The sequence below is a fragment of the Phaseolus vulgaris genome, chromosome 1 (genome assembly GCF_000499845.2).
Source record: "Phaseolus vulgaris cultivar G19833 chromosome 1, P. vulgaris v2.0, whole genome shotgun sequence".
Taxonomy (NCBI): Eukaryota; Viridiplantae; Streptophyta; class Magnoliopsida; order Fabales; family Fabaceae; genus Phaseolus; species Phaseolus vulgaris.
In genome coordinates, this window is record NC_023759.2 from 1,215,913 (window position 1) to 1,229,365 (window position 13,453).

The following is a 13,453-nucleotide window of genomic DNA, read 5'->3' on the forward strand; positions in this document are numbered from 1 at the left end:
CCGTGTTAGAATAGTCAGAAATTTAATAAATATTTTTTAAATTTGATACTTCATCAATATGTATCCTACAAGTGTTGTATGAGTGTCAGTGTCCAGTACATGTTTCTAAGGGATGTGTCTGAGCCCGTGACATATAGTGTGGAGTAATTGAACATGATGTAAATAAATATAAGCTTGAAAAAGACTAATGCTCAGTAATTTTGTAAAGTAATTTTATGGGGTAAAAGCAACTAAAGTTTCTAAAATGTAAAAGTGAAGGAAATATAAAGAAATATCCTCTCTGTTCTCCCTCAAATAGTTTATTGGTTGTGGAATTGGTCATCGCACGATCCCAATCCCAAAGAAGACAGTAACCCAAAGAAGAAACCAAAAACTTGGGCTTAGATGACAGGTTGTATTATTCTTACAAGTTGATGGGCACTATCTGTGCCCTTAGCTGAGTTGACTTATCTAAACTTGAAGAACCATTCATTCACATTTTCAGCCTTTCTCAAAGCTCATTTCTTCTGCAGGGCAGTCATGTGATCCACCATTAACGTCAGGCACCAAAAAAACAAGAAACCCGCCATGTGAAGTGAGGAAAACATTGACTGGAAGGAACATATACTTTGAAAATGACAAAATTCGGAGACACAAAAACTGTGGCAAAGGAAAAGACCAATTCATAATTATATTAAACATATAATTATTCTTTATTCACATAATAACTATAGTAAACGTGTGCTATCCATAAAAAAATCAAATTAAGAATGTGGTGTATATATATATATATATATATATATATATATATATAATTAAATTAAAAATACATAAGACTTAACCATTGTATGATGACAAAAACTGAATTGATAACTTCATCATATGAAAGGTCTGTTTAATAAGAAAACACACACACACAAATATATTTAACCTTAACAAAACACATCAAACTCATAGACACTAAATCCTAAATATTATGTTTAATCTTAACAAAATTCAAGAATCGACAAAATACACTAAATATTATACAACAACTTATTTCCCTTTCCAACTGGTTGCACGTGTTTTCCAGGTCAATTCTAAACCAGAGTTTAAAGATCCCCACAACCATTTCAAGCAATTTTATATCCACAGCACTGTAATACAAACAGTTAATTTATTTGCATTAAACAAGAACAAGAACGAAACGGACATGTTCATAGCAGACGAGTTGAATTTGAACTCATTAGAGATAAGAAATATATACAGAATGAAGAGCATAAGGTACACAGAAAACCTGTTTAATTCTCAAAAGCGACAAATTGTAAAACTCAACAGAAAGTACATTGGGATAGAGATGATCCTGGGAGGTGAACTGCAATGGTTGCCTCTGTATCACATCAATTGGAACATACAAATCCTTCTCTGTATTAGAAACAAGTTAATTGTAATGTTTCTATCAATCAGAACCATCTGGGAAATGGTCCAGCGCATCCTGTTTCCCATTGGCATAGAATTCAACTATTGCCTTCATCCTCTCAAATTTATTAGGATGGTAATTAACATGTATAATCACAGGCTTCAGCTTCTTGAGTTTAGCATCTTTTCTGACAGTCTTAAAGAGAACCTTACTGTTCATAAAAAGGTACATATCCATCGTCCTTTTTGCAGCATAAAGTCCATCATAACCAGGATGAGAAGGGAAAAAGAGCTCCTCGTTAAAAACTGCCTGATCCCAAGCTTTTGCGTCATTGGAGAGCCGGTTTGCAACACGATCTAGGAGCTCAATTGAAGGAATTGTGGGCCTTATGTAAAAGAAACCAGAGTTATAAACCCATATTCTCATAGTATGAGCATACCGAGCCCAACCCATTGAGGGTTCATCAAAGACATCATTATACCCGTAAGCTGTCATATTATTGTGACCATCGGACATAGACTCCACATCTGAATCCCTATAGAGATAATCAAACGGGTTCTGCAAGTACACAATGTCAACATCCGACAGAAGAACACTATAGCCCAGTTGCAGAAATTCTCTCAAAATACGAAATTTCAACCCCGAAACAGCATGGTTACCACCACTCTTACCAACTGCATCAACACCTTGATCAGGATCTCTTCTATACACAGGAACATCGTTGGATTTGCAGAACTCTTCAATGTTATCGTCTAAGGCAACAACCAAATAATTAGGTATGCCAACCTTCTTGATGTTGGTGAACCATAGCTGCAACATCTCCTTGACATTAGTGTTAGCAAGGGCAACAATTATCTCTTTATAAATAGCAACTTCCCCCAAGATTTTGGCCAATCTGGGGTTCACAGATTCATCAGGAATGACAGGTGGATTGGTTCTGAGAGCCTTGACAGTTCCAAAGGGCCCAGCCTTGTGACTGTCACCAAGAACAAGAAACTGTTCCTGTGCATGGCCCTTTCCTTGCTCAGCCAAACGCAGCTTCTCCATAAGATCCTTCACCTGCTTCTTCAGCTCGGAATTTTTCTCTTTTGCTGATAGAATATCAACTTTAAGCAAATTAACTTGTTCCGGTGATTCGCACGCAGATGAAACCATCTAAAATCAACAGTAACAATCAATATAACTAATAGTTCTATACCCGTTTGTATTCTTCATATACATCCTTCTGCATAGTAAACGTTCTATTTTATATATTTTAAGACATTAATTGCATTTAGTTTGTTATTAATGTTTTCTTTACTTAGTTGTATTACGAGAATAAATGAGTAATACACCAAAATTACAAGGACTGGTTAATTTAATTCCAGATATTATGAATAAGCAAATTTAACCAGACTTTTAAAACTATTGTTCAATCTAGTCCCTAAAATTGATACAACCAGTGAATTTGGTCCCCAACGATACAAAATCTATCAATTAGTTCTTGAATTTGATAATTGCACGTTCATTTGGTCCCTGGTGTTAGGGACACTGAAACTGAAGCACAACAAAATCAAGTACTAGGAATCAAATTGGTAGATGTAGCATAAAAAAGGGACTAAATTGGTTAATGCACACCAAAGTGAAGAGCCAAAACGATACAGTTATCAAAGTTAAGAATTAAATTATACTACTAATAGTTGAGACGACTTATTAATCTCAATGAATTATCTCGTGGTGTACGTACTAACATATAGAGAATTTTTTACATTGATATCCAATTATAAATCGTCATGCATGATAAGTTTGTTAACTATTACAATAATTACAATAAAATACCATTTTTTAGTCCTTGAAAAGTGGCAAGTATTTAGAAAATTTAGAATAAGTCCCAGGATTTCAAATGACTGTCACTGTATTACTTTACCACATAAACAATTGAGAGGAATTATTAGGCTAGCTGGATATTACAGACGTTTTGTGAAAGGCTATGGAAGTATTGCTAGGCCTTTAAGTAAGTAAGCTGAAGGAAAACAGTTTCTGCTGGTCATTAGAGGCTAACGCTGCCTTCCAAAAATTGAAGGACAGCTTGGTTAGCGCACCAGTTTTGGCTTTACCAATTTTTTCAAGAGTTTGTAGTGGAAGTGGATGCTTCAAGTACAGGTATTGGGGCTGTCCTAATGCAAGAACATCACCCAATTACTTTTATTAGTAGGGTGTTAAACTTACAACAGCAGTCACTATCCACCTATGAAAAAGAGCTATTAGCAGTAGTCTTTGCTGTGCAAAAATTTAGGCATTATTGCTTAATTCACACTTTATTATCAAGACTGATCATAGGTTGACCACAGCTTTCTAACAAAAATGGCTGGTCAAGTTAATGGAGTTTGACTTCTCTATTGAGTTCAAACAAGGTAATGCAGATTTGGCTGCTGATGCCTTGTCTAGGCAGGATATGGCAGATAGAAATGCTATCAGCACAATCACTCCTGAGAGTGATTTAATGGACAGAATTAAGCTGTCATGGCAGCAGAACATTCACTTACAGCAAATCATACAGGAACTACAGGCTAATGCAGGTTCTCATAGGCATTATACTTGGCAACAAGATGTTCTGCCAAGAAAGGGTCGATTGGTGGTTGGCAAAAATGATAATCTGCAAAAGGATAATCTTCTCTGGATACATTCTACAGCCGCTGGTGGGTCATTCAGGAAGAGATGCTACTTTGAAGAGGTTGCAAGCTATCGTTTATTGGGAAGCAATGACAAGAGATGTCAAATATGAGGTGTGAAATCTACCAAAGGTGTAAATATGATACAGCTGCTTCTCCAGGGCTTCTGCAACCTTTACCAATACCAGAGAGGATTCGGCAGCCTATCACAATGAATTTTATAGAAGGATTGCCTTCTTCTCAGGGTAAGAATATGATTTATGTGGTGATAGTGGATAGATTGAGCAAGTCAACCCACTTTATGGCCATAAGTCACCCTTATTCTGCTGCTGAATCAGCCCAAAGTTTCCTTGAAAATGTGTTCAAATTGCATGGTGACTCTATTAGTAATTCTTTCTCCTAGAATTGTCTACAACATACTGTGATTTTAATCCAAAATATACGTTGATACTATAAAATTAGTGATACTAGATCATTTTGAATTTTGAACTAATTTGATTATCGTAGTTAATTTCCTTCCATTAAAAAACTAACATAACAGCCTATGCAAAATTCCGCGAACAAAACAGCCATTGACTCGTGAAAATACGAAGAGATAAATAAAAAGAGAAAGAGGAAGATGAAAACCTTGGGGTGGCGAATGAGAGGAGTGGGAGAGGCGGTTAGGAGGCCATTGGGAGCCAAGAAAGCGACGACGCAGCCGATGAGAACGCCGACGACGACGGCGGCGACGATTCGAGATCCGACTGATGATTGGCCTTTATCTCTGGTGAGCAATGCGTCTCTACGACCCACCATGCTGCGTCTCTCTGTCAGATCCAATTCGAAACCCTAAACGGAACGAAAAGGTATTAAGATTTGAAGTGACAAGGTTGAAGGAGCAGTGGCAGCTGGCAGAGAGTGGAGAAGAAGTGTTAAGTATTTGTTTCTCTGACTTACGACGCTTTCAAGTTCCTGTTTTTGTTAATATGTAATTGGATCCATGTTCGTTACACTCTCATTATATTATATGGAAAACACATGCAATTCATTCACCTCAATATTTGTATGTAGTGACACTTGTTTTTAGCAACCATATTCAAACTCTTTAACATGGGTTCAAGTTATGCAGATAAAAAATTAATTTTCTGTTCAGTTTGTTGGATATTTGCTGGTTTTAGTAATCCCTAACATTGAGTGTAAAAGTTACCAAAAAAAATAGAAAGATAAAAGTGTTTCATAATAAAATTCAACACAACAGGTGTACAATTCAAAAATATTTATTAAATTTTTTTTATTTTTAAAAAAAAATATATATTAATTTTTTAAAAATTTAAATTTATTATATAAATTTTTATGATTATAAAAGTAAGGAAACTATATGATTTTCCCGATCTAAATAAAACAGGTTTTCATGAAAAAGATTTGATTAAACATGTTCTATTCGATAAGAGTAGGAGAAAAATCGGACTCGATTTTCTTAAAAAATAGAGAAATTAGAACCAAGTCAAAGACGATACGGATCAACCCCTCCTCTAACGTTAACAAATCCTTTTGAACCAATTATGAAAAACATCCTTTTGTATCCATATTCATGCTGTATTAGTAGTGTTCGTGCTATATGTTCATAACTTCTTTACCTTTTACCCTTAATGCATTAATATTTTAAAGACGTCTAACATGGTAAAAACTATAGTCTGACGATTAAATTGAGAACTTATCCCAATCATAGCTCACATTTGTTATTACGTTTTGAAAAAGCAGGTGTAAAATAAAATGGCAAATAGCAAGTGACAACACCATCAAAATCAACAAAAATGTAACCCTAATTCGTGGTAGGGAATAATGAGATAACACTCCATTATTTGTTATGATCATAACATTGACAACAAGAATTAACCTCCACCCCCACAGAAAGTCAATAGACTCTGCATTTAGGTCTTCCACCTCCAACAAATATCTTTCTTCCCCTTAACTCTAACTGAACATACTATTCTCAGTGCAGTGACTACTCAGTTGGACAAACAAACAAGGCATAACAAGGACGAAGAAAAATTAAAATAAAATGTACTATCATGTGACCTATAAATGTTACAACTTAAAAACACTTCACAACAACAGAGACAAAAGTGATTATATACAGAAGGCACAACAAAAGGGAATTATGCATCTGCTGAGCCGGCAATGTATGAAACTACAACTGTGGTATCATCAAGCTTGCCACCGTAGTAACGGAAACCAGCATCTTGAGCAGCGGTTGAGAAAGGAGTTTGCCTGTCTTTATCAAGTGCCCGTTGACGAGCCAATGCAGCTATCTTCTGGGCTGTTACTTGAGGACTTAATCCCGCTCTCATGGCGTGAACCACCACTGCTGTAATCTCATTATTGTACAAGTTATCAAACAGTCCATCTGTACCAGCAACTATAACATCGCCAGGTGCAACGGGAATGGTAAAAACCTAACATAAACAAAGAAAACCATCTAAGCATCCTACTAGTAGAAAAAACATAGATGCATAAAACCAAACCTCCAATAAAACTGAATGAGTTTATCCAATAATCTACTATGCAATGGGGTTATAGTCTTTATAGAACCCCTATAATGGCGCTATTTAACAACATTGGCTAACATCATAAGTTTGACTTGTCAACAATAAATTAAATGGAAATGTTAGAATGTGGATTTTTTTTTCTTTTTGCATGCCTGCTTATTTATCACCACCATTATATCTAGCTGAATTCTGATTAATTTTTTCTGGTTGTACAGTACAACTCCTGAGTAATGCTTTAATCAACTATGTATGATTCCTTTTTTAACTGATACCTTTTCTTCATCTAAGTTCTCTCTGGCCTAAATTAGATTACTACTAACATTAAAAAACTTCATTAAAATAAATAATATATATTTGTATATATAAAAGAACCCTCCTCTGAGACAAGGTTTAAATCTTACAGCAGATATACAGAAGGAAATGGTAGACTTTACAAGATTAGAAATTGAATATAAAGAAAAACTACCATAAACTTTTGAATACATTTATTATATTAATTATATATACAATAACCATATAAAATAAATAAGTAGCAGATACAGTAGCAAACATTTTTTCATAAATCAGATAAGCACTACCATTTGAGAGTGTGTGTATAAAAGATGCTTCATTAACCAATTTAATCCAATTCTCCCAAGGATAAAGTCCAAAAATAGAAAAATACCTGACCAGAACTAGGTAAATCACCATTACTACCACATTCCAGTTGATAGGTGAAATTGAAATCATGTTGCTGCACTGGGGATCGGAATACAGTGCACCCATCCCGGACCACCATAAACCCACTGTCTCCTAAATTGATAGCATTAAGGCCCTGTGCAAGAAACACACAAGAATGAATATATGTTGACAGAAAGAATGAAACAAAACAGAGATCTCTTTCAGGATTACATAATAACATAGCAAAATGAAGAAAACCATGAAAAAAAAAGTTAACCTGATCAGTAAGTGCAATGATGCATGCCGTAGAGGAACCTTTAGCTTTTGTACTTGAGTGTGCTTTTTCCAGCACCCTAGCAGGATCAATTGAACCTTTGGGCTCCTCTTGAATGGCATCCACTGATTTGGACATGAGCTCACGAGAGTAATATCCAGAATTAACACCAAGATCTGCCCACCCACCAACACCATCTGCCACCCCTATTGCTTGTTCCTCAGAACATATAAAATGAGCATCTTCTCCACCAGTTTCTTCTTTATCAGGATGAGGCAAGTAGCATGATCCTGATATTAACTTAAGGGTCTTGCCTGAAGGAGTTTTCCTACAGTCAACATCACCAATCATGCAATTTAAGCCATAAGATTGCACATTCAAAATATACTTTTCACATCCACGTTTAAAATGGTGAACACCAAAGGAAAACAACATACCGTTCAGATGAATCTGCAGAACTGCTTGACTGATCCTCGCGGACAGAAGTGTCAAAAGGTACGTCATGAGCAGGCCCAACTGAGTAACACAAGGTAGACAAGCTATGGAAATCTCCAGACCCTAACTGCATGTAAGGGTGGGAATTAAACCAGGTCTTGGCAGCATTATAAATAAAATATCCATAAATCGCACTGTTATCTGGCTGCTGATGGTTTTTCAAACTCATGCTCACTTTTCCACCACTCCTCAAACTCGTGTTTAAACATATACTACCGAAGCTCTTGGTTGACACTGATCGGTGAACACCCTTCAAACTCTGGTTGTCTAAATAAGATTCACCAAGCACTACTCCGGGCAAGTGAGAAGCCATACCCTTAATCCGAAATCCAGATCCTCCACTAGAAAACTGATCAGGTCCAGCAAGGGCAGAGCCAATGTGGTATCCACAGGCCTGAAATGACGGCCCCGACACAGACGGAACCGAAAATGTCCGAGACAGTGTGTCAACTACAGACAATGTTCTTCTTTTTCCAGGTAATTCAGAGCTAGAAGCTAAGGCAAATCCAGGGCGTACGAGCAGGCTTAGTTCCACACAATACGAACTATGCACAGAATGAAAAAATTTGGAACTACCAAACCACAACTTCCCTTGCCCAATCAAAATTTCAGCGGAGTCCAATATTCCCCTTTCTTTCCCCAAAACTGATCTCTGAATTGAAGCTCCAAGCCTCGACAAGTAATTGGATGGCATTTTAACGCAATGATTAAGGTTCACCAAACAAAACAAGAGGGTTACCACCACCACTCATAGCTCCAAACACAACAACACCTAATCCACGTTCAACGCAGCACACAAACAAATCCCTTCGAAATTCCGACACCTGGATTACATTATTCCACAATTAAACTCAAAACTCAACAAATCGTTCATTCAAGAAAACAATAACGCTCGTAATTCAAACCAAAAAAATCGAAAAAAAAAAAGAGCGAACTGAAGAAATTTAAAATTGGAGGGAAGAAAACCCTAACCTTTAAATGTTGAAACGTAACCAGAAAAAAACTGTGAATGAGTTTAGGCACGAGTCACGAGGGAGGCTTAGGGTTTCACTCGGTAATATTTGAAACTTGGGAAAAGAAGAACTTCAATAGCCGCAAGATGATGAAAACCTGCGATAACAAGAACAAGAACAATATAGAAAATTGGCACAATTTTCATGAATCTCGAATTTTCCACGGCTTCTATTTATATTATTACTATTTTGTCTTTTCATCAAACATAGATACGAATAAAAACGGAAAACAATTTGTTAAGATTTTTTTAATTTTGTGAATCTGGAAAATAATGTATATTATCAATTAATCATGGATTTTTTTTAGTAATTAAAAATTAATAAAGTAGGTAGTTAGAAGGATTAACATGTAATTGGACAATAATGAGAAAATCGTACAATTATTCGATTTTTATTGTGAAATTTCAACTTAATTTTCAATCAAGATTGATTCATTAATTTCTTGATAGTTATTTAAATATGTTGATTTTTAAGATATTATGTTTATTAGCATTTTCCTTTAATCCTTATTTATTCAAGATATAGATAAACTTGTTTGTTAAATATTATTATGATATTGTTTTTTAATATTTTTTTTACAACCATGTAATTATTAATTTTGGTCGGAGAAACTTGATCGCCGCAGCATTTTGTGTAAGAAGTATTTTTCATACACAGAAATTACGATTCTTAAAAATATTTATATAATTTTATAATTATGGAAAAGTAATATGTTTTTTTTTATCGAAATCTTTATTTTCTTTAAAAATCAAAGTAAATTTTATCAAAGTAATTAATTTGTTACTATATATAATATAACTAATTTTTTCCTTTTTTAGTAAATTTGTATTTTTCTTTGGAAAGTTTGTTTTTCACCAATTTCGTGAGATTTTATTTTATTTTTTTGTCAGAAAGTTAGTTAAAGGTCATTATGAGAAAATCTTGGCTTTTGAAAAACATTGTCTCCTAATAAAATAACGTTAGGTTTTAGAAAGTAAATCAAATATAGAAAACATATCTTTCTTATCCAAATTCATGAAATAGAAAAATTTCCTTTTTCATCTCCTTTATATAATCTCTCATTTCAATTATATAATTTTTTTAATTTACAAAACTCAAATATGAGATTTTGTTTGAAACTGGATCCAATTTTATTACAATAAATTACTTGGTCGTTTATTTTAATGATATACGTGATTACGATTTAAATAGATAATTTTATTACTAAATATAAATATATAATCAATTTAAAATTATATTTAATAATAATTTTAAAGAAATATTTATATTTAAAAATAACTTAAGTTAATAGTTAAAAGGATTAAATATGTTTTTTTTCCTCAAATTAAAATGTGTTGTATATCAAGTTATCTCAATTTTATCTTCTCAAAAACTTTTTATAACCGAGAAAACTGTATCATCAAAAAAATGTTAGTATCCTAATTTTAATTTAGTTTTAAAGATATTTTTTTACTTATCATTATTATTTTTTTACATCAGTAATCCAAAAAGAAAAAAACAGAATAACAAAAATTTGTTCTTGACAATAGAAAATGCAAATGAAACCCTAGTGTGTTTTACTTATCATTATTATTACAACAGTTTTTACTTAAATATAAAAGTGAAAAAACAAGCAAGCTGAATACTTTACAATTTTGTTTCATAAGAAACACGAATAAAATCATTAAAACAATGAAAAAAACAAATAAACTAATCATCTATATTATTAAGTTTAACCAGAAAAGGAAAAAGTTATAATGAAAATTCTTAGCAAACATATCTTTCCAAAACAAAATATTATACAATGAATATATCATTTCACACTTCCAAAATAATGTTGTGATTATTATATTATTAATTATGCTATAATTTTTGAAATTCATATTTGGATCATAATGATTTTCTTTTTAGATCTTAATGGTGGTGATGTTGATGTCGTAAACCAACCTGGTGTGATAAATAGGAAGCATTTGACCTATCTATTTGTTAGTCATGTTAAAATTCATCCTTGAATGGCTTTAATTCTTGTCATGTATCTTGCAGTAGATGACACTACTCACTTTTCCTTAACTTTCTTTTGTTGCATCACCTCTTCAACTTCAATATGGTATGAGGCTCTGCCAGTATCTTACTTTTGCATGGACTCAACCTTCATGAATGAGAGATTTGTTAAAGGAATGCATGTGTGAAATTTTACAACATCTTCACATTCAATTGAGGAATGCATATTGAAATTACAAAAGTAGGTCATATAGTGTTTTAGTGGCTCATTTTCATGTTGCCTCACATGAAATAAAGTTGTCATAATCGGTGGCTTAACTTTGTTTGTAGTGAACTGCTTAAGGAACAAGCAAGAGAACTTCACAAGAGAACAAGCAACACATTCATTGGGTAATGAAACTCTGATAAATTTCAAAATCACTTATTTTGTGGCAAAAACTTTCAGGAGAAACACCCTTCCATACTCTGAAGCATTTTCAGTATATTTGTGACAAGAGACATATATTGCTAGTTCATCTAGTTTTTTGTGTGAATTCAGTGGTGGCAATGATGCATGTACCTGAGACTTCATCAGAATGCATCTCGACAGGGATAAAGTGGCCATGAAAATGCATTCCTAAAACAAATCAAGCCTAACATACCTGCAATCCATTTATTTTTTCCTTCTCCTATGAAGCCGCACTAGTCATGTAAAAAAGTGTTACCAAGAAACTCTCCAACACACTCTTCCCAACCAATAATACAGAGTACCCTGTCGAGTAAAATTGATTGAAAACTAGAAAATTATGAATGAACTTCAATGAACAACAACGAGTCATTCAATTTTGCAGTGTTGATAAGTTAAATCAAATAGAAATTTAGTTAAGAGATTAGTTGTCATATTCATACAAACCTCCTAATCCTATTTAAAAACTCACTATACTCATTCTAATGCAAATTTCTTTTTCCAGTTCATAACATTTTCTCCATTTTTCTCTCTTCTAGTACAACCATGGATTCTAACACATACAATTCTACGTAACACAGAACAAATATCATTCTCTTTTCTTCTATCCAAAAACCACACCATACGAAACAAAGTCAGAATTTCCACAACCACAGAAAATCAAACAAGAAAAACAAACAAATAGAATCATGCCCATTTTAATTCATTGATTGATATTAATTGATAAATCCAAAACTATAAGCATAAGAAAGTAACAAAGAACAAATCACCATTTTTTTTTCCTATCTATACAGTGTACATACCTACATGAATTTTTATGCATGAAAAGAAGTTGTGAGAGATTCAGCAAGAGACCCAATTCTTGTGAGTGCCAATAAGCGCAGACAAAAGCCCCGCGGAAGCCAAGAAAACCGGTTTCGAAAACGGTGCATTCCCATCCAAAACATCGTCCAAAGCCATAGCTGCATCGGCCAAATCCTGAACAACCGAAAGCCTCTTCATCGTTTTCTTTTCCCTCAACTTCCGCAACCTAGATTCTTCTTCCGCGCACCCAACCCCTCTCAAGCGCGTGATCTCCACGCTCGACGCCAAACACGTCTCCTCCTCAGCAATAGAGTTTAAATCGGCGAGTTTGAGCGCCAAGCTCCCGAAGTACCCGACGAGCTCCGCCCACGCGCTCACTTTCTGGAACGCGCGCGCGTGCTTGGGATCGATGAGGCCGGATTTCGCGAGCCACACGAACTGCTCGACGAAGTAGTAGAAGCCCTCGCCGCCGTAGGTGAGGAGGGTGAAGAGGAGGTGGCGGTTGGAGTGGGGGTGCGAGGCTCGGAGAGCGTTTAGGTCTTGGACGAATTTGCCGAGTCGGAAGGCCTTGCGGCTGACGCCGACGCTGGATTCGAAGGATTTGAGGCGGTGGGAGAGGGTTGGGTTGTTGGAGGATTGAAGGAGCGAAGAGGCGAGGATGAGTTTGGCGGCGTAACGGGAAATCTTGAGGAGCTTGTCCACGCCGTCGCGCTTCGCGAGGTAGGCTTCGATGCAGTTCAATAGGTCTCTGTGGTGTTGTTCCTTCGAGGATTGTGCTTTGCTAGGGTTAGGGTTTGGCGCTGGTGATGAGGAAGGTTTGGGATTGGAATCCATAGCTATCGATTTGGGGATGGTGGAAGGTGTTGCCACCGATTGGGGAGGAATGGGTGGTGGTTGTGGTGGTGGTTGCGGTGGTGCTGGTGGAACTCCAATTACTTCCGCTGTGATCATAACAAATAACAAATAGTAATGTTAGAGTGAACAAAAAAAAACAAAAATATATTTTTTAGAAAAAATTATCTTATTTTATAAAAATTATCTAATTCTTTAGGGATTGAAAACATTGTAATTAAAGTATATTTGGATTGGCAAGGAATTAACGTTTATAACAACGGGGAAACATAGGCGTGAGTAATTTCTTATTTTTTCATTTATATATTAAATAATGTTATTACTTATATTTTTATATTAATAATAAAAATTTACAATATATTATGAATAA

At 34.8% G+C, this 13,453-nt stretch overlaps 3 protein-coding genes across 8 annotated transcripts; all 3 read right to left on the reverse strand.

Annotated features, from left to right (window-relative positions):
• Positions 1-1,118: 1,118 nt before the first annotated feature.
• On the reverse strand, positions 1,119-5,105 carry LOC137816425 (arabinosyltransferase RRA3-like). Its single transcript, XM_068619558.1, has 2 exons — positions 4,657-5,105; positions 1,119-2,533 (listed from the first exon to the last, which is right to left on the reverse strand). Exons 1-2 carry the CDS (start codon positions 4,825-4,827, stop codon positions 1,418-1,420), a joined length of 1,287 nt encoding a protein of 428 aa, XP_068475659.1. The 5' UTR covers positions 4,828-5,105; the 3' UTR covers positions 1,119-1,417.
• A 711-nt stretch (positions 5,106-5,816) lies between these two features.
• LOC137816426 (probable protein phosphatase 2C 55) lies at positions 5,817-9,210 on the reverse strand. The gene is made up of 5 exons (XM_068619559.1): positions 8,962-9,210; positions 7,932-8,813; positions 7,498-7,822; positions 7,225-7,374; positions 5,817-6,467 (listed from the first exon to the last, which is right to left on the reverse strand). The coding sequence occupies exons 2-5, from the start codon at positions 8,681-8,683 to the stop codon at positions 6,171-6,173; spliced, it is 1,524 nt and encodes a 507-aa protein (XP_068475660.1). The 5' UTR covers positions 8,684-8,813; positions 8,962-9,210; the 3' UTR covers positions 5,817-6,170.
• A 1,477-nt stretch (positions 9,211-10,687) lies between these two features.
• LOC137816430 (peroxisomal membrane protein 11A) lies at positions 10,688-13,304 on the reverse strand. Of its 6 annotated transcripts, none has more exons than XR_011081802.1 (3): positions 12,231-13,304; positions 11,624-11,733; positions 10,688-11,130 (listed from the first exon to the last, which is right to left on the reverse strand). XR_011081802.1 is itself a non-coding variant. In XM_068619564.1 (2 exons), the coding sequence occupies exon 1, from the start codon at positions 13,180-13,182 to the stop codon at positions 12,271-12,273; it is 912 nt and encodes a 303-aa protein (XP_068475665.1). In that variant the 5' UTR covers positions 13,183-13,304; the 3' UTR covers positions 10,688-11,130; positions 12,231-12,270. The 6 variants fall into 6 exon arrangements, 3 of the variants coding, with proteins under 3 accessions (XP_068475665.1, XP_068475664.1, XP_068475666.1); XR_011081803.1 differs by having other exon boundaries at positions 12,235-13,292; XR_011081801.1 differs by having other exon boundaries at positions 10,940-11,130; positions 12,283-13,294.
• Between the last annotated feature and the right edge of the window lie 149 nt (positions 13,305-13,453).

What these genes read in the sequence shown, in the direction of transcription:
- LOC137816425 (XM_068619558.1), bottom strand. Translation starts at nt 4,827, where the DNA reads ATGGTGGGTCGTAGAGACGCATTGCTCACCAGAGATAAAGGCCAATCA. An exon ending in CTCTCATTCGCCACCCCAAG is followed by an intron (nt 2,534 to 4,656) that starts GTTTTCATCTTC and finishes TGTTGATTTTAG; the next exon opens with ATGGTTTCATCTGCGTGCGA.
- LOC137816426 (XM_068619559.1), bottom strand. Translation starts at nt 8,683, where the DNA reads ATGCCATCCAATTACTTGTCGAGGCTTGGAGCTTCAATTCAGAGATCA. An exon ending in TCTGCAGATTCATCTGAACG is followed by an intron (nt 7,823 to 7,931) that starts GTATGTTGTTTT and finishes TGTTGACTGTAG; the next exon opens with GAAAACTCCTTCAGGCAAGA. An exon ending in TCATTGCACTTACTGATCAG is followed by an intron (nt 7,375 to 7,497) that starts GTTAACTTTTTT and finishes TTTCTTGCACAG; the next exon opens with GGCCTTAATGCTATCAATTT.
- LOC137816430 (XM_068619563.1), bottom strand. Translation starts at nt 13,182, where the DNA reads ATGATCACAGCGGAAGTAATTGGAGTTCCACCAGCACCACCGCAACCA. An exon ending in TTGGCACTCACAAGAATTGG is followed by an intron (nt 11,131 to 12,282) that starts GTCTCTTGCTGA and finishes TCATTCATGAAG; the next exon opens with GTTGAGTCCATGCAAAAGTA.